This window comes from Chroicocephalus ridibundus, unplaced genomic scaffold (assembly GCF_963924245.1).
Source record: "Chroicocephalus ridibundus unplaced genomic scaffold, bChrRid1.1 SCAFFOLD_746, whole genome shotgun sequence".
Taxonomy (NCBI): domain Eukaryota; kingdom Metazoa; phylum Chordata; class Aves; order Charadriiformes; family Laridae; genus Chroicocephalus; species Chroicocephalus ridibundus.
In genome coordinates, this window is record NW_026961247.1 from 1 (window position 1) to 19,716 (window position 19,716).

The window sequence follows — 19,716 nt, forward strand, 5'->3', positions numbered from 1 at the left end:
AGACCCCCCGACACCCCCTGGAAACCCCTGACCCCCCTGGAGATCCCCGACACCCTCTGGAGATGCCCTGACCCCCCCCCTGGAGACCTCTGACCCCCCCCCCGGAGACCCCCCTGACACCCTCTGGAGACGCCCCCCCCCGGGCCCCCTTTGGAGACCCCCAACACCCCCTGGAGACCCCCCGACCCCCTCTGGAGATGCCCCGAACCCCCCTGGAGATGCCCCAACACCCTCTGAAGACCCCCCCCGACACCCCCCTGGAGACCCCCCGCCGACACCCCCTGGAAACCCCCTGACCCCCCCTGGAGACCCCCGACCCACTCTGGAGACCCCCGACACCCTCTGGAGACCCCCCCGACCCCCTTTGGAGACCCCCGACCCCCCCTGGAGATGCCCCACCACCCTCTGGAGACCCCCCCGACCCCCCTTGGAGATGCCCCCGCTCCCCTCGAGCCCCCCAGACCCCTGGAACTCTCTGCAGACACATCCCCAAACCCCGCCCCACATCTCCCGGAGCCCCCCCAGATCTCCCCAGGGACCCCCAGACCTCCCTGGAGCACCCCAAAGACCCCCCCAGAGACACTCAGGGGCTCCTGGACGACACCAGGGACCCCCAGGGACCCCCAGAGCCCCCCATATCTCCCTAGAGCACCCCAAAGACCCCCCCAGAGCCTCTGGATGACCCCAGGGACCCCCCCAGAGCCCCCCATATCTCCCTAGAGCACCCCAAAGACCCCCCCAGAGCCTCCTGGACGGCCCCAGAGCCCCCCAGACCTCCCTAGAGCACCCCAAAGACCCCCCCCAGAGACCCTCAGAGCCTCCTGGACGACACCAGGGACCCCCAGACCTCCCTAGAGCACCCCAAAGACCCCCCCAGAGCCTCCTGGACGACCCCAGAGCCCCCCAGATCTCCCTAGAGCACCCCTAAGACCCCCCCACAGCCTCCTGGACGACCCCAGAGCCCCCCAGACCTCCCTAGAGCACCCCAAAGACCCCCACAGAGCCTCCTGGACAACCCCAGAGCCCCCCAGATCTCCCTAGAGCACCCCAAAGACCCCCCCAGAGACCCTCAGAGCCTCCTGGACGACACCAGAGCCCCCCAGAGCACCCCATATCTCCCTAGAGCACCCAAAAGACCCCCCCCAGAGCCTCCTGGACGACCCCAGAGACCCCCAGATCTCCCTAGAGCACCCCAAAGACCCCCCCCAGAGCCTCCTGGACGACCCCAGAGCCCCCCAGACCTCCCTAGAGCACCCCTAAGACCCCCCAGAGCCCCCCAGAGCCTCCTGGACAACCCCAGAGCTCCCCAGACGTCCCTAGAGCACCCCAAAGACCCCCCCCCAGAGCCCCTCAGAGCCTTCTGGATGACCCCAGAGCCCCCCAGACCTCCCTAGAGCACCCCAAAGACCCCCCCAGAGTCCCCCAGAGCCTCCTGGATGACGCCAGGGCCCCCCAGACCTCCCTAGAGCACCCCAAAGACCCCCCCCACCGCCTCCTGGACGACCCCAGAGCCCCCCAGATCTCCCTAGAGCACCCCAAAGACCCCCCCAGAGCCCCCCAGAGCCTCCTGGATGACCCCAGAGCCCCCCAGATCTCCCTACAGCACCCTGAAGACCCCCCCAGAGCCTCCTGGACAGCCCCAGAGCCCCCCAGAGCCCCCCAGACCTCCCTAGAGCACCCCGAAGACCCCCCCAGAGCCTCCTGGACGACCCCAGAGCCCCCCAGAGCCCCCCAGATCTCCCTAGAGCACCCCAAAGACCCCCCCAGAGCCTCCTGGACGACCCCAGAGCCCCCCAGATCTCCCTAGAGCACCCCAAAGACCCCCCCCAGAGCCCCCCACAGCCTCCTGGGCGACCCCAGAGCCCCCCCGAGCCCCCCCCCACCTGCTGCAGGCTGAGCAGCAGGGTGCGAGCCCACTCCTGCCGGTCCATCTGCCGGGTGCAGTTCAGCGTCTCCTTGATGATGTCCCCGTAGTCGCTGTAAAACTGGGGAGGGGGCGACGGGGTAGGGGGGGGGGGCCCGTGTCGCCGAGCATCTTCCGGGGGGTGGGGGGGGCAGGAGAGCCCTCTCAGGTGTGTGTGTCCCCCCCCCCGCGCCCCAAACCTTGGCGTAGTGCTTGAAGACGTCGGAGGCGGCGCTGAGCTCCAGCACGTCGTAGACGAGGAGTTTGCAGAAGGCGGCCAGGAGCAGCCGGCGCCGGTGCAGCTCCTCCAGGCGGCTCTCGGGGCCCTCTGCCCGCGCACCACGGGGACGGGGACGGGGCTGGGGCTGGGCCGCCAGGGGGGGGACCACAGGGACCCCCCCCCCCCCCAGATCACCCTACGGCACCCCAAAGACCCCCCCCACAGCCTCCTGGATGACCCCAGAGACCCCCCACGGCCCCCCAGACCTCCTTAGAGCACCATGAAGACCCCCCCAGAGCCCCTCAGAGCCTCCTGGATGACCCCAAAGCCCCCCCAGACCTCCTTAGAGCACCACGAAGACCCCCCCAGAACCTCCCAGAGCCCCCCAGACCTCCTTAGAGCACCACGAAGACCCCCCCAGAGCCCCTCAGAGCCTCCTGGATGACCCCAGAGCCCCCCAGACCTCCTTAGAGCACCACGAAGACCCCCCCAGAGCCCCTCAGAGCCTCCTGGATGACATCAGGGACCCCCCCAGAGCCGCCCAGACCTCCTTAGAGCACCACAAAGACCCCCCCAGAACCTCCCAGAGCCCCCCAGACCTCCTTAGAGCACCACAAAGACCCCCCCACAGCCTCCTGGATGACCCCAGAGGACCCCCAGGGACCCCCAGACCTCCTTAGAGCACCACAAAGACCCCCCCCAGAACCTCCCAGAGGCCCCCAGAACTCCTTAGAGCACCACAAAGACCCCCCCAGAGCCCCCCAGACCACCTTAGAGCACCCCAAAGACCCCCCAGAGCCTCCTGGATGACCCCAGAGACCCCCCACAGCCCCCCCAGACCTCCTCAGAGCACCAAGAAGAGCCCCCCAGAGCTTCTGGATGACATCAGGGACCCCCCAGACCTCCCTACAGCACCCCAAAGACCCCCCCAGAGCCTCCTGGATGACCCCAGAGACCCCCAGACGTCCTTAGAGCACCACGAAGACCCCCCCAGAGCCCCTCAGAGCCTCCTGGATGACATCAGGGACCCCCCAGAGCCGCCCAGACCTCCTTAGAGCACCACAAAGACCCCCCCAGAGACACTCAGAGCCCCCTGGATGACCCCAGGGACCCCCCCACAGCCCCCCAGACCTCCCTAGAGCACCCCAAAGACCCCCCCTGGGAGCTGCTCCGAGCCTCCTGGATGACCCCAGAGACCCCCCACCCCAGAGCACCCTGGGGCCGGGGACACACACGCCCCCCCGCCCCGCCTTGGGATGTCATGGAGCGGGACGGACCCACGTCCGAGAGCTCCTCGTGGCTACCGGCGGGGTTGAAGACGTGGTCCATGAGGAAGGCGGCCAGCTGGGATTGCAGCCCGGCTTCGGGCAGCAGCACCAGGGGGGCCAGGGCCTCCCGCCCGTCCCGCGGCAGCTGGGGGCCGAACACCAGCAGCAGGTCGCTGAGCACCGCGAAGGCCTGAGGACACGGGGATGGGCTCGGCCTCAGGTCCGGCACCGGCCCACCGACCCCCGACCCCCCGGGGAAGCGGGGAGGGGGGGTTACCTGCTCCCGCACGCCGGCGTCCGGCTCGGAGAGGCAGCTCTGGCAGAGCGAGCAGCAGGCGGCCGCTCTGCTCTTCAGGCTCCGCAGCCGCTCCTGGGCAAGGTTTTTTGGGGAGGGGGGGGTGGCCTTTAGGGACGCGGGGGTTGCCCCAAGTTGTCCCCTGGGGGGACAGGACGCTTTGGGGGGGGGGACACACACGGGATGGACGGGGGCTCACCGGGGGGACCTGGGGGCCGCGGAGGTGCGAGAGCTCCCAGAGGACGTGGAAGTGGAGGCAGGCGATGGCGGGGACGAGGACCTGCGGGGGCGAGGGCTGGCTGAGGGAGCCCCCCCCGCCGCCACCGCCCCTGCCACCGCCACCGCGTGTCCCCCCCCCCCGGCCCCCCCGGGGCGGTACCTGCGGGGGCACCTGGCCCGTGCCCAGGCCGTGCTGCAGGAGCCGGGCGCAGGGCTGGAAGAGCTGCCAGCGCGTCAGGTCGTGGGCGCTGCAGGGACGGGGCGGCATCAGCGGGACGAGGGGAGGCGCGGGGCGGGGGGACAGGGGACATGGGGGCACACGGGGCAGGGGACATGGGGGCACGTGGGGGGGGGGGCTGGGGGACATGGGGCAGGGGACGTGGGGGGCACATGGGGTAGGATGTTGGGGGACATGGGGCAGGGGACAGGGGACGCGGGGGGCACACGGGGCGGGGGACAGGGGATGTGGGGGGCACATGGGGCAGGATGCTGGAGGACATGGGGGCACATGGGGCAGGGGACAGGGGACGCGGGGGGCACATGGGGCAGGGGACATGGGGGCACATGGGGCGGGGGGCTGGGGGACACGGGGCAGGGGACGCGGGGGGCACATGGGACAGGGGCCGTGGGGGGCACATGGGGCAGGATGCTGGAGGACATGGGGCGCATGGGGCAGAGGACGTGTGGGGCAGGGGACAGGGGATGTGGGGGGCACATGGGGCAGGGGACATGGGGGCACACGGGGCAGGGGACAGGGGACGTGGGGGGCACATGGGGCAGGGGACATGGGGGCACACGGGGCAGGGGACAGGGGATGTGGGGGGCACATGGGGCGGGGGGCTGGGGGACACGGGGCAGGGGACGCGGGGGGCACACGGGGCAGGGGACAGGGGATGTGGGGGGCACATGGGGCAGGATGCTGGAGGACATGGGGCAGGGGATGGTGAACGTGGGGGGCACATGGGGCAGGGGACAGGGGACATGGGGGGAACATGGGGACAGGACACTAGGGGACATGGGGGGACGGGGGACATGGGGGGCACATGGGGCAGGACACTGGGGGACATGGGGGCATGTGGGGCAGGGGACGGGGGACATGGGGGCACATGGGGCAAGGGACAGGGGACATGGGGGCACATGGGACAGGACACTGGGGACACGGGGGGCACATGGGGCAGGGGACGGGGAACATGGGGGGCACATGGGACAGGAGGACAGGGGACATGGGGGGCACACGGGGCAGGGGACAGGGACGCCCGGGGCAGAGGGACGGGGTGCCACGAGACAGGGCGCGGGGGAGGGACGCGCGGAGGGGGCCGAGGACATCGGGGGACGCGGGCGGAGGGATGGTGCGGTGTCCCCCCCCCGCCCGCCCCCCGCCGCCGCCGCTGCCCGCTCACCTGAAGAGGACGGCGAGCCTCTTGAGCGTGGCCGCCATGCTGTACGCCTCCTCCTCCTCCAGCGACGAGGCCTGGCCAGGGGTTGGGGACGTCCCGTGGCGGGGGGTTGGGGACACCCCACGCCAGGTCGGGGACGCCCCGTTCCCCACAGAGCCGCGTCCTTGTGGTGGCCCCGGGTGCCTGTCCCCAGCCCTGTGGTGGCCCCGGGTGCCTGTCCCCAGCCCTGTTGTGGCCCCAGGTCCCCATCCCCAGCCCTGTGGTGGCCCCGGGTCCCCGTCCCCAACCCTGTCATAGCCCTGGGTCCCCATCCCCAGCCCTGTGGTGGCCCTGGGTGCCTGTCCCCAGACCTGTGGTGGCCCCGGGTCCCCATCCCCAGCCCTGTGGTGGCCCGAGCTCCTTCAGGTCCTGTCCCCAACCCTGTGGTGGCCCGGGGTCCCTGTCCCCAGCCCTGCGGTGGCCCAAGCTCTTTCAGGTCCCGTCCCTAGCCCTGTGGTGGCCCTGGCTCCCCATGCCCAGCCCTGTGATGGCCCAAGCTCCTTCAGGTCCCCGTCCCCAATCCTGTGGTAGCCCCGGGTCCTTGTCCCCAACCCTGTGATGGCCTGAGCTCCTTCAGGTCCCTGTCCCCAACCCTGTGGTGGCCCGGGGTCCCCGTCCCCAGCCCTGTGGTGGCCCAAGCTCCTTCAGGTCCCCGTCCCCAACCCTGTGGTGGCCCCAAATCCCCGTCCCCAATCCTGTGGTGGCCCCGGGTCCCCGTCCCCAGCCCTGTGGTGGCCCGAGCTCCTCCAGGTCCCGTCCCCAGCCCTGGTTGGGGGGTGTCCCCTCTCCCGTCCCCTCCACCTGGAGCAGCTCGGTGACGTCCCGCTGGAACTTGTCGGCCAGCTGGTCGGCGAGGCGGCTGCGCGCCAGGTCCCCGTGGCCGTGCAGGGCGAGCTCCGGGTCGCAGAGGGCCTGGAGGGCGCGGGAGGCGGCCGCCAGCACCGCCGGCCCCGTGTGCTTCCCCACCACCTCCCCCAGCTGCCCCAGCACCAGCTCCAGGGGCTGCGGGGACAGGCGGGACGGGGCTGGGGAGGAGGACAGCCCGGGGGGGGGACACACAGGGACAGCCCCTCGGGGGACACGGAGCGTCCCGAAGGCGTCCCGACCCCGCAACCCCGTTCCTGGGGCAGGATCCGGCCCCCCAGCGCTGGGGCAGAGCTGGAGGGGGGGGCTGGATCCTGCCCAGGAACTTGGAGGGGGCGGGGGGACAACAAGGGGTCGGGGGACAACGAGGGGCTGGGGGACAATGAGGGGCCGGGGGACAACGAGGGGCTGGGGGACAATGAGGGTCCAGGGGACAACGAGGGGTCAGGGGACAACGAGGGCTTAACGGGCCCAACAAGGGGCTGGGGGACAATGAGGAGTCGGGGGACAATGAGGGGTCGGGGGGACAATGAGAGTTTGGGGGACAATGAGGGGCTGGGGGACAACGAGGGGCTGGGGGACAATGAGGGGCTGGGGGACAACGAGGGTTTAAGGGGCCCAACAAGGGTCCGGGGGGACAACGAGGGGCCGGGGGACAATGAGGGTCTGCGGGACAACGAGGGCTTAACGGGTCCAACAAGGGGTTGTGGGACAATGAGGGGTTGGGGGACAACGAGGGTCTGGGGGACAATGAGTGGCTGGGGGACAACGAGGGTTTAAGGGGCCCAACAAGGGGTTGGGGGACAATGAGGGTCTGGGGGACAACAAGGGGTCAGGGGACAACGAGGGTCCGGGAGACAACGAGGGGCTGGGGGACAATGAGGGTCCAGGGGACAACGAGGGGCCGGGGGACAACGAGGGTCTGCGGGACAACAAGGGCTTAACGGGCCCAACAAGGGGTTGGGGGACAATGAGGAGTCGGGGGACAATGAGGGGTCGGGGGACAACGAGGGTCCAGGGGACAATGAGGGTTTAAGGGGCCCAACAAGGGGTTGGGGGACAATGAGGGGCTGGGGGACAATGAGAGTTTGGGGGACAATGAGGGGCTGGGGGACAACGAGGGGTCGGGGGACAACGAGGAGTTGGGGCTCAATGAGGGTTTAAGGGACCCAACAAGGGGTTGGGGGACAACGAGGCGCTGGGGGACAACAAGGGGTCAGGGGACAACGAGGGTCTGGGGGGACAACGAGGGGCTGGGGGACAACGAGGGTCTGGGGGACAACGAGGGTCTGGGGGACAACGAGGGGCCGGGGGACAATAAGGGTTTAAGGGACCCAACAAGGGGCTGGAGGACAACGAGGGGTCGGGGGACAATGAGGGTTGAAGGAGCCCAATGAGGGTCCCGGGGGGACAATGAGGGTCTGGGGCACAACGAGGGTCTGGGGGACAATGAGGGGCTGGGGCACAACGAGGGTCTGGGGGACAACGAGGAGTCAGGGGACAACGAGGGTTTAAGGGACCCAACAAGGGGTTGGGGGACAACGAGGGTCCAGGGGGACAACGAGGGGCCGGGGGACAATGAGGGGCCGGGGGACAACGAGGGTTTAAAGGGCCCAACGAAGGTTTGGGGGACAACGAGGGGTTGGGGGACAACGAGGGTCGGGGGGACGATGAGGGTCGGGGGGATGACGAGGGTCTGGGGGGGACGACGAGGGTCTGGGGGGGACGAGGAGGGTCCGGCACCTTCTCCAGCCGCCGGGTGCCGTAGACGCTGAGGTCGAAGCAGCGCAGCACCTCCAGGAGCGGAGCCGCCTTCTCCGCCTCGGCCGAGAACTGAGGGGGAAGGTCGGGGGGTGTGTGTGTGTGGGGGGGGTCAGCGCCAGCCCCAGCCCGTCCCCGTCCCCGTCCCCGTGTCCCCCCTCACCTTGGCCAGCAGCTGGGGCAGGGTCGGGATGAGGCAGTGGGTGAGCCGGGTCCTCTCCTCCTGCTCAGCCTTGCGCTCCCGGGCCGAGGGCTGGGGGGCACGGCACGGGGGGGGGATGTGTGTCGGGGGGGGGGGGACGGACAGACACGACACCCCCGTCCCCTCCTCAGCCCCCCCCCCCCCCCTCCCGCCGCCGTCGTCACCTTCTTGGCCGGGACGCGACCCACCGGGGGTTGCCCCTCGGCCACCCGCGTGGCGCTGGCTGCCAGGATCTCCACCAGCGCCTTCTCCTGACGGTCCGACAGGCCTGGAGAGGTTCGGGGTGGGGGGGGGGGGAGGGGGAAATTGGGGGGCTGGGGGGGCAACACAGCACCCCACCCCCCCACACACACCCACCCCCCCAGCCGTGTCACAGCGCAACCCCGGGGGGAACCCCCGGTGACGTCCCGGCGATGTCCCAACGCCTCCTAGGGACGTCCCGCCATGACCCCGTCATCTCCCGGTGTATCCCAGTGTCTCCCGGTGTATCCCGGTGTCTCCCGCTGTATCCCGGTGTATCCCAGTGTCTCCCGGTGTCTCTCGTCGTATCCCGGTGTATCCCAGTGTCTCCCGGTGTCTCTCGGTGTATCCCGTCGTATCCCGGTGTATCCCAGTGTCTCCCAGTGTCTCCCGGTGTATCCCGTCGTATCCTGGTGTATCCCAGTGTCTCCCAGTGTATCCCAGTGTCTCCCGGTGTATCCCGTCGTATCCTGGTGTATCCCAGTGTCTCCCAGTGTATCCCGGTGTCTCCCGGTGTATCCCGGTGTCTCCCGGTGTATCCCGTCGTATCCCGGTGTATCCCAGTGTCTCCCAGTGTCTCCCGGTGTATCCCGGTGTCTCCCGCTGTATCCCGGTGTCTCCCGGTGTATCCCAGTGTCTCCCAGTGTCTCCCGTCGTATCCTGGTGTATCCCAGTGTCTCCCAGTGTCTCCCGGTGTATCCCAGTGTCTCCCGCTGTATCCCAGTGTCTCCCGGTGTCTCTCGGTGTATCCCGTCGTATCCTGGTGTATCCCAGTGTCTCCCAGTGTCTCCCGGTGTATCCCAGTGTCTCCCGGTGTATCCCGTCGTATCCTGGTGTATCCCAGTGTCTCCCAGTGTCTCCCGGTGTATCCCAGTGTCTCCCGGTGTCTCCCGGTGTATCCCAGTGTCTCCCGGTGTATCCCGGCGTGTTGAGCCCTGCCCTGGTGTCTTCCCCCGCCGTCTCCGGGCCACCCCGGCGCCATCCGCGCTAGCCCCGTTTGCTCCCCGTACGTCCCAGCGTCGACGCCTCGGCGCATCCCAGTGTTTTCCTCCTCCTCCTCCTCCTCCTCCTCCGTACCCTTCCCCCCCCGCCCCCCCCCCCCAGCCCCCCGCAACCTTCCCGGCCTCTCCCGGCCGTGCCGTACCCTCGGCGGGCGACTCCTCCAGCAGCAAAGCGCCCACCGTCTCCCAGTCCCTCAGCCGGGGCCCGGCGCAGTCCCACAGGCTGTCCACCAGGTAGGCGGCGTGCTCGTGGAGCTGGGGACGGGGACGCGGGGCCGTCACGGGGCGCGGGGACAACCCCCACCCCCCCCGCCACCCCGCGGGACCCCCGCCCCCCCCGGCCGCGGCCGCCCTCACCTCGCTCTCGATGAAGAAGGTCAGGAGCAGACGGAAGAAGGTCCTGTTGTCCCCAGCGCCAGGCGGGTCCCGCGGCGGCGACAGCAGCCTGGGGACGGACGCGCGAGGTGACGCGGGGACCAGAAACCACAGGGACGGGGACAGGGGGGTCCCGTGTCCCCCCCACAGCTCTGGGGACGGAGCTGGGGGACAAGCGGGGACCAGAAACCCCAGGGACAGGGACAGGACGGGGACAGGGGGGTCCCACATTGCCCCCCCTCGCTCTGGGGACAGACTTGGGGGACACGAGGGGACCAGAAACCCAAGGGACAGGAACAGGGATGGGGACAGGGGGGTCCCACATTGCCCCCCCTCGCTCTGGGGACAGACTTGGGGGACACACAGGGACCAGAAACCCCAGGGACGGGGACAGGGATGGGGACAGGGGGGTCCCGTGTCCCCCCCACGACTCTGGGGACGGAGCTGGGGGACAAGCGGGGACCAGAAACCCCAGGGACAGGGACAGGATGGGGACAGGGGGGTCCCACATTGCACCCCCCTCGCTCTGGGGACAGACTTGGGGGACATGAGGGGACCAGAAACCCCAGGGACGGGGACAAGGGGGTCCCGTGTCCCCCCCCCATAGCTCTGGGGACGGAGCTGGGGGACATGCGGGGACCAGAAACCCCAGGGATGGGGACAGGGGGGTCCCACATTGCCCCCCCCCCGCTCTGGGTACAGACTTGAGGGACATGAGGGGACCAGAAACCCCAGGGACGGGGACAGGGGGGTCCCGTGTCCCCCCCCCTGCTCTGGGGACGGAGCTGGGGGACAAGTGGGGACCAGAAACCCAAGGGACAGGGACAGGACGGGGACAGGGGGGTCCCACATTGCACCCCCTCGCTCTGGGGACAGACTTGGGGGACACACAGGGACCAGAAACCCAAGGGACAGGGACGGGGACAGGGGATCCCGTGTCCCCCCCCGTAGCTCTGGGGACGGAGCTGGGGGACACGCGGGGACCAGAAACCCCAGGGACAGGGACAGGACGGGGACAGGGGGGTCCCACATTGCCCCCCCTCGCTCTGGGGACAGACTTGGGGGACATGAGGGGACCAGAAACCCAAGGGATGGGGACAGGGACGGGGACAGGGGGGTCCCACATTGCCCCCCCCTCGCTCTAGGGACAGACTTTGGGGACACGCGGGGGACCAGAAACCCAAGGGACGGGGACAGGAATGGGGACAGGGGGGTCCTGTGTCCCCCCCCCTGCTCTGGGGACAGATGTCAGGGACACGTGGGGACCAGAAACCCAAGGGACAGGGACAGGGACGGGGACAGGGGGGTCCCACATTGCCCCCCCCCCCTGCTCTGGGGACAGATGTCAGGGACACGTGGGGACCAGAAACCCAAGGGACAGGGACAGGGATGGGGACAGGGGGGTCCCATGTCCCCCCCCACGGCTCTGGGGACGGAGCTGGGGGACACAGGGGACCAGAAACCCCAGGGACGGGGACAGGGGGGTCCCACATTGCCCCCCCCTCACTCTAGGGACAGACTTTGGGGACACACATGGACCAGAAACCCAAGGGACAGGGACAGGGATGGGGACAGGGGGGTCCCGTGTCCCCCCCCATGGCTCTGGGGACGGAGCTGGGGGACAAGCGGGGACCAGAAACCCCAGGGACAGGGACAGGACGGGGACAGGGGGGTCCCACATTGCCCCCCCCTCGCTCTAGGGACAGACTTGGGGGACATGAGGGGACCAGAAACCCAAGGGACAGGAACAGGGACGGGGACAGGGGGGTCCCACATTGCCCCCCCCCCCCGCTCTGGGGACAGACTTGGGGGACACAGGGACCAGAAACCCAAGGGACGGGGACAGGGATGGGGACAGGGGGGTCCCACATTGCCCCCCCTCGCTCTGGGGACAGACTTGGGGGACACGCGGGGACCAGAAACCCAAAGGGACAAAGACATGGACAAGGACGGGGGGGTCCCATGTACCCCCCGCCCCCCACTCTGGGGCCAGACCCCTCCCCCCCCCCCGCGGGTTGGGGGGTGACGGGACACAGAGGTGGGGGTCGGCCCCCGCCCTGGCCTTGCCACCCCCGCCGTCCCCGGGGGACGGGGAGGACCCGGCGTGACGCCACGCCGCCGCCCCCGCCCCAGATGTTGTGGGGGGGCCGGGGCCGGGAGGAGCACAAACACCGCGGCTGCCAGGCGCCGTGGGTCGCGTGTCCGCGGTGGCGGGGGGGGGGGTGTGTTTGTGTGTCCCCCCCCCATCTCCCCGGCCAGGGGGGGGCTCGACGCCCCGAAGGGGGCCGAGAGCGCGAGGAGGGAGGGCGCGAGCCGGGACCCCGCGGGGCCAGCCCAGGCCCCCCCACCCCGTTCTCTCGTTAGGCGCGGCGCTAACGAAGCCGGGACGAAGGCCGGAGGAAAACCGCCCCCGGCACGCGGGGCGCGCGGCAAGAAAACGACCCCAAAACCGCTCCGAAAGCGCCAAAAAAACCCCCAAAAAACCGCTCGGGGGTTGCCGTGGGGTTTGGTTGGTTTTTTTTTCACGGGGGCTGCGGAGGTTTGGGGGAAAGGGGGCGTGGGGGGGGGGGGTTTGGGGGAAAGGGGGGGTTCGGGGGGGGGGTGTTCCTCGCTGACCTGCGGTAGAGGAAGACCCCGGCGGCGGCGGCCAGCGGGCGGCTGGAGACGTAGACGAGGGGGTAGACGCTCCGGCAGTCCTCCTCCGTCAGCGCCTCCTCCATGTTCCTGCGCGTCGGGGAGGACGGCGACGGCGGTGGTGGTGGGGTGGGGGGGTGTCCCGGTGGCAGGGACCCCTGTGAGTGTCATTGTCCCCCCCCCCACAGCGTCACCCCGCCCCACAGCGTCCCGTCCCCGCGCTCACTCCAGCATCAGCGTCAGCAGCTTCACCACCTCCACGGCCACCTCGGGCTCCTTGTCGAGGACCATGGACACCAGGCGGGTCTGGCGAGGGGGGGGGGGACACAGACACGGTCGGTGACCCCCGCCCCCGGGGGGGACACACAAAATCCCCCTTCGCCGTGCCCGGCTACGGCCCCTCGCTCACCTTGAAGCGGCTGGTGAAGAGCTCCATGCGGGCGGCCGTCTCCCGGCGGCCGTAGAGCCCCTGCAGCGCCTTCACGCACCGCAGCCGCACCTCCCACTGCTGCGGGGACGGGCACCGGCACCGGCACCGTCACCGGGACGTCGTCCCCCCCCCACAACCCTCGCCCCACCGTCCCCCCATCCGTCCCCGGCCCACCTTGTCATGCAGGGTCCAGCCGACGTACTTGAGGTGGCCGTCGGTGAGGAAGGAGCCCGCGTAGCTCCTCATCCACGTCCCCAGCTCCTCCACGCAGGCGCCCCGGATCTCGGGCACCACGTCCCTGCCGCGGCCGGCACCGCCGGGGATCAGGCCGCCGTCCCCACCTCCCCGGCCCCGCCGCGCCCCCGCCGTCACCGTGTCCCCATACTCATACCGCCGCTGCCGCCGCCGTCGTCCCCAGCGGCGCCACGGCCCCGTCGCCATCCACGCATCGCCCCCGCCGCCGTCCCCAGCGGCACCGTGTCCCCATCCCTGTCCCCACATCGCCCCCGCCCCCAGTGGCACCGTGTCCCCATCCCTGTCCCCACATCGCCCCCGCCGCCGTCCCCAGCGGCACCGTGTCCCCATCCCTGTCCCCACATCGCCCCCGCCGCCGTCCCCAGCGGCACCGTGTCCCCATCCCTGTCCCCACATCACCCCCACCACTGTCCCCCGTGTCACCATGTCCCCGTCCCCATCCCCACGTCACTCTGTCATCCCCAGTGTCACCACGTCCCCATCCCTGTCCCCACATCGCCCCCACCACTGTCCCCCGTGTCACCATGTCCCCGTCCCCATCCCCACGTCACTCTGTCATCCCCAGTGTCACCACGTCCCTGTCCCCACATCGCCCCCTCCGCTGTCCCCAGTGTCACCACGTCCCCATCCCCATCCCCACATCGCCCCCGCCACCATCCCCAGTGTTACCATGTCCCCATCCCCGTCCCCACACCGCCCCCTCCACTGTCCCCCGTGTCACCAAGTCCCTGTCCCCATCCCCACATCGCTCTCTCATCCCCAGTGTCACCACGTCCCCATCCCTGTCCCCACATCACCCCCTCCGCCGTCCCCAATGTCACCATGTCTCCATCCCTGTCCCCACATCGCCCCTGCCACCATCCTCAGTGTCACCACGTCCCCATCCCTGTCCCCACATCACCCTATCATCCCCAGTGTCACCACGTCCCTGTCCCCACATCGCCCCCTCCGCTGTCCCCAGTGTCACCACGTCCCCATCCCCATCCCCACATCGCCCCCGCCACCATCCCCAGTGTTACCATGTCCCCATCCCCGTCCCCACACCGCCCCCTCCACTGTCCCCCGTGTCACCAAGTCCCTGTCCCCATCCCCACATCGCTCTCTCATCCCCAGTGTCACCACGTCCCCATCCCTGTCCCCACATCACCCCCTCCGCCGTCCCCAATGTCACCATGTCTCCATCCCTGTCCCCACATCGCCCCTGCCACCATCCTCAGTGTCACCACGTCCCCATCCCTGTCCCCACATCACCCTATCATCCCCAGTGTCACCACGTCCCTGTCCCCACATCACCCCCTCCGCCGTCCCCAGTGTCACCACGTCCCCATCCCCATCCCCACACCTCCCCCTCCACCATCCCCAGTGTCACCACGTCCCCATCCCTGTCCCCGCACCGCCCCCTCCACCGTCCCCAGCGTCCCCACGTCGCCGCCCCCCACGCTCCCCTCCTCCCCAGCCCCGAAGAACCCCAGGCGCCGCTGGGCCCAGCCCCGACCGGTAGCGGTGCACGAAGACGCCCTTGAAGATGGCGTTCATCATGTTCTCGATCTCCTCCTGCTGCTCCCGGAGCTGGGGGGGGGACGGGACGGGATGGGACGGACGGATTTACGGGGAGGGGGGCTCAGATGGGGCCCGGCCTCCCAACCCCAAAATCGCCGCCGTCGCCCACCTCCCGGCGCTTCTCCAGCAGAGCCTCCAGCTTGCCGGCGGCCCGGCGGCCGGGCTCCTTGCTCCTCTCGGCCTCGTACTGCCGCCGGTTGTTGTCCTGCTGCAGGCTCACGCCCAGCGCCACCGTCACCAGCGCCGTCATCAGCTTCATGGCTGGAAAACCGGGGCGGTGGGAGCGGGACGACACCCCCCCCACCCTTCACCGACCAACGCACCCCCCACCGAACCCCCCCCCGAAAAGCAGCCGCCTACCTGCCAGGGTGCTGGTGTGGCGGAAAGCCCGCACCTGGGAGTCGGAGAGGCCGGTGAGGAAGGAGACGAGGGCGTCCATGAGGAAACCGTCGTAGACGATGCCGTAGCGGCACCGCCGCGCCACCGCCGCCACCAGCTCGCAGAAACCGGCTCGGAAGCGACGCCAGGGCTGGGTGCTCAGCGAGAGCGGGTAGTCGGCCGAATCCTGCGGGAGACGGGGCGAGACGGGTGTCACGACCCCCTCCCCCCCTGACGCACCCCCCCTCGTCCCCGCGTCCGCCCCCCGGCACCTCCGCGAACTCCTCCGTCAGCTGCCGGATGATCTCCGAGTTCTGCAGGTTCCTGAACATCTCCGGGGTCACCACGCCTGCCGGGGACGGGGGACGACGACACGCGGCGGTGAAACGGGGGGCGCCCACCCCACGGCGGCGGCGGGCACCCCCCCGCCTTGGGGAACAACCACCCCCCCCAACCTCGGCAGCCGCAGGAGCGGACGATGAAGTTGGCGAGCTCCAGGAACCCCCTCTCCCGGTCCCGCCTGTAGGTCTCCAGCCACTCGTCCACCACCGTCTGCGGGCACAGGACGGCCGCCGTCACGGGGGGGGGACGGGGACGACGGACACGCGCCCCGGCCACGGGATACGTCACCCCGAGGGACACGGGAGGGGGCCGCCATGGCGTCCGAGGCGTCGGAACGGGAGGCGTCCCCCCGGGGCTCGGCCAAAACGCTCTTTCAGCCCCTTTCCCACCCAAACCTCATCCCGGTCCCCCAGACCCACGCATGGGGGTGTGTGTCCCCCCCCACCGTGTCACCGCAGGATGGGGGGGGGCGGTGGTTTGGGGGGGGGTGGGGGGTTACCTCCACGGCGACCTTGGCCGACCTGACGGCCTCGAAGAGGGTGTTTTGCTCCCGGTTGCCGGTGGCCGGGCTGCTCCCGTCGTCGCCTTCGGGTTCCCCGCGCCGGGGACGCTTCGACACCTGCCCGGGGGGGGGGGGGGGGGTTTGAAGGTGGGGGGGACACACACGGAGAATCGGAGCTTCCCCAGGACGGGGGGACATGGAGAAAGATTGGGGGGGGGGGAACGGGACGTACGGGGTCGCGGCCGGGCGGCCGGGGGGGTCCCCCCCTCTTGCGCGGCCGCTGCAGCGTGTCCTCGAAGTCGCTGCCGGAGTCACCGCTGCTGAGGATGCTGCGGGGACGACGGGGGGGTGGTGAAAGGGGGGGGGTGGGGGGGGGCTGGTGGACCCCCCCCCAACCCTCACCCCCCCCCCCCACCTCCCAAAACTCACGGGCTGTCGGAGTCCGTCGGCGACGGCGGCGGGGGGTGGCTCCGGCCACGGTTCCCCCCCGGCGCGGAGCTGGAGCCGGAGCTGGACGAGGCGGCCGGCGGGACGCGGGGGAGCGCCGGGGGGGGGCCATGGCGACGGAGGGGCCTGCGGGACGGGGGACACGGTGAGGCTGGGGGGGGTGGGGGGGGGAGAGCGGGGGCCCCCCCTCAGCCCCCCTTTTGGGGGGGGGGGGAAGTAGCCACAAACACCCCCTGGGGCCACCGGGGGGGGGACGAGGAGCCCAGGCCTGCACCGGGGAAAGGTGTCACCCCCCGGGCCAAATATCCCCCCCCCCCCGGGGCACACTGAGGGGGGGGGAGGTCAGACCCCCCCCAAACCACCCTGGCTCACACTGAGGGGGTTTCAGACCCCCCCCCCCCAAGCGCCCCCGGATCCAGTAGGGGGGAGTTCAGACCCCCCCAAACCCCCCGGGTCACACTGAGGGGGTTTCAGACCCCCCCAAACCCCCCCGGATCCAGTGCGGGGGGGTTCAGACCTCCCCCGGGTCACACTGAGGGGCTTCAGACCCCCCCAAACCCCCCCGGATCCAGTGGGGGGGGGATTCAGACCCCCCGGGTCACACTGGGGGGGCTCAGAGCCCCCCAAACCCCCCCCGATCACACTGTGGGGGGGTTGAGACCCCCCCAAACCCCCCCAGATCCAGTGGGGGGGGGTTCAGACCCCCCCCGGGTCACACTGGGGGGGGCCAGACCCCCCCAAACTCCCCTGGATCACACTGAGGGGATTTCAGACCCCCACAGACCCCCCCCGGATCACACCGTGGGGGGATTGAGACCCCCCCAAATCCCCCGGATCCAGTGGGGGGGGATTCAGAGCCCCCCCGGGTCACACTGGGGGGTTTCAGACCCCCCCAAACCCCCCCGATCACACTGTGGGGAGGTTGAGACCCCCCCAAACCCCCCCGGGTCACACTGAGGGGGTTTCAGACCCCCCAAACCCCCCCGGACCCAGTGTGGGGGGGTTCAGACCCCCCTCGGGTCACACTGGGGGGGATCAGACCCCCCCGAACCCCCCCGATCACACTGTGGGGGGGTTGAGACCCCCCCAAACCCCCCCAGATCCAGTGGGGGGGGTTTCAGACCCCCCTCGGGTCACACTGGGGGGGGTTCAGACCCCCCCAAACCCCCCCCGGGTCACACTGAGGGGGTTTCAGTGAGGGGGTTTCAGACCCCCCCAAACCCCCCCGGACCCAGTGTGGGGGGGTTCAGACCCCCCCGGGTCACGCTGAGGGGGTTCAGACCCCCCCCCAATCACACTGTGGGGGGGTTGAGACCCCCCCAAACCCCCCTGGATCCAGTGGGGGGGGATTCAGACCCCCCCCGGGTCACACTGGGGGGGATCAGACCCCCCCAAACCCCCCCGGATTACACTGTGGGGGGATTGAGACCCCCCCAAACCCCCCCCGGATCCAGGGGGGGGGATTCAGACCCCCCCCGGGTCACACTGTGGGGGGGTTTGAGACCCCCCCAAACCCCCCCGATCACACTGTGGGGGGGTTGAGACCCCCCTAAACCCGCCCGGATCCAGTGGGGGGGGGTTCAGACCCCCCCCGGGTCACACTGAGGGCGTTCAGACCCCCCCCAAACCCCCCCGATCACACTGTGGGGGGATTGAGACCCCCCCCAAACCACCCCGGACCCAGTAGGGGGGGGTTCAGACCCCCCTCGGGTCACACTGGGGGGGACTCAGACCCCCCCCAAACCCCCCCCGGGTCACACTGAGGGGATTTCAGACCCCCCCAGACCCCCCCGGATCACACTGTGGGGGGGTTGAGACCCCCCTCGGGTCACACTGGGGGGGATCAGACCCCCCCCAAAACCCCCCCGATCACACTGTGGGGGGGGTTGAGACCCCCCCAAACCCCCCCGGATCCAGTGGGGGGGGGTTCAGACCCCCCCGGGTCACACTGGGGGGTTTCAGAGCCCCCCAAACCCCCCCGGATCCGGGGGGGGGGGATTCAGAGCCCCCCGGGTCACGCTGAGGGGGTTCAGACCCCCCCCAGACCCCCCCGGATCACACTGTGGGGGGGTTGAGACCCCCCCCAAACCCCCCCGGATCCAGTGGGGGGGGTTCAGACCCCCCCAAAGCCCCCCGCCCCCCCCGCGGCCCTGCCTGGCCTCGCGCCGCCGAACGCCGTCAGGCCCAGCACGTGCGCGCCGGCCCCAGCCCGAGCCCAGCGCGCAGGCGCAGCACGTGCGGGCGGCCCCGCCCCCGGCCGGCGGCGCGCGCCCCGCGCGAGAGAGAGAGAGAGGGGGCGTGGCCCGGGCGGCCCCCCCCCCCCCCCCCCCACTGACCACGTGGTTCACGGTGGCCCCGGGCCCCTATAGCCCCCTATGGGCCCCCCCTAGAGCCCGGGGCTCCCCTTACGTCCCTATAGCCCAGGGGTCCCCTAGAGCCCCCTAGAGCCTGGGGGTCCCTATAGCCCGGGGGTCCCTCCCTGTGGGTCCCTATAGCCCAGGGGTCCCCTATAGCCCCCTAGAGCCTGGGGGTCCCTATAGCCCAGGGGTCCCCTATAGCCCCCTAGAGCCTGGGGGTCCCTGTAGGCCCCATAGAGCCTGGGGGTCCCCTAGAGCCCCCTATAGCCTGGGGGTCCCTGTGGGTCCCTATAGCCCAGGGGTCCCCTATAGCCCCTAGAGCCTGGGGCTCCCTGTAGGCCCCATAGAGCCTGGGGGTCCCCTAGAGCCCCCTATAGCCTGAGGGTCCCTGGGGGTCCCTATAGCCCGGGGGTCCCCTATAGCCCCCTAGAGCCTGGGGGTCCCTGTGGGTCCCTATAGCCCGGGGGTCCCCTAGAGCCCCCTATAGCCTGAGGGTCCCTGGGGGTCCCTATAGCCCAGGGGTCCCCTATAGCCCCCTAGAGCCTGGGGGTCCCTGCAGGCCCCATAGAGCCTGGGGGTCCCCTATAGCCCCCTATAGCCTGAGGGTCCCTGGGGGTCCCTATAGCCCGGGGGTCCCCTATAGCCCCCGAGAGCCTGGGGGTCCCCTAGAGCCCCCTATAGCCTGGGGGTCCCTGTGGGTCCCTATAGCCCAGGGGTCCCCTATAGCCCCCTAGAGCTTGGGGGTCCCTGTGGGTCCCTATAGTCCGGGTGTCCCCATAGCCCCCTAGAGTCTGGGGGTCCCCTATAGCCCCCGAGAGCCTGGGGGTCCCTGTGGGTCCCTATAGCCCAGGGGTCCCCTATAGCCCCCTAGAGCCTGGGGGTCCCTGTGGGTTCCTATAGCCTGGGGGTCCCTATAGATCCCTATAGCCCGGGGGTCCCCTATAGCCCCCGAGAGCCTGGGGGTCCCTATAGCTCCCTATAGCCTGGGGGTCCTCTATAGCCCCCTAGAACCTGGGGGTCCCTGTGG

At 70.5% G+C, this 19,716-nt stretch overlaps 1 protein-coding gene across 1 annotated transcript; it reads right to left on the reverse strand.

Annotated features, from left to right (window-relative positions):
- Nucleotides 1-1,877: 1,877 nt before the first annotated feature.
- Nucleotides 1,878-16,458, reverse strand: STAG3 (STAG3 cohesin complex component; the record flags this gene model as incomplete). The annotated part of the gene is made up of 25 exons (XM_063321630.1): nt 1,878-1,985; nt 2,104-2,231; nt 3,401-3,581; nt 3,669-3,761; nt 3,886-3,966; nt 4,066-4,153; nt 5,306-5,376; nt 6,143-6,343; nt 7,949-8,038; nt 8,130-8,219; nt 8,333-8,436; nt 9,553-9,664; nt 9,767-9,854; nt 12,401-12,508; nt 12,645-12,724; nt 12,828-12,926; nt 13,023-13,146; nt 14,599-14,672; nt 14,773-14,924; nt 15,024-15,228; nt 15,314-15,390; nt 15,497-15,593; nt 15,883-16,002; nt 16,118-16,214; nt 16,315-16,458. Coding segments are annotated over 25 exons (2,812 nt in total), but the record flags the coding sequence as incomplete, so codon positions are not given.
- Between the last annotated feature and the right edge of the window lie 3,258 nt (nt 16,459-19,716).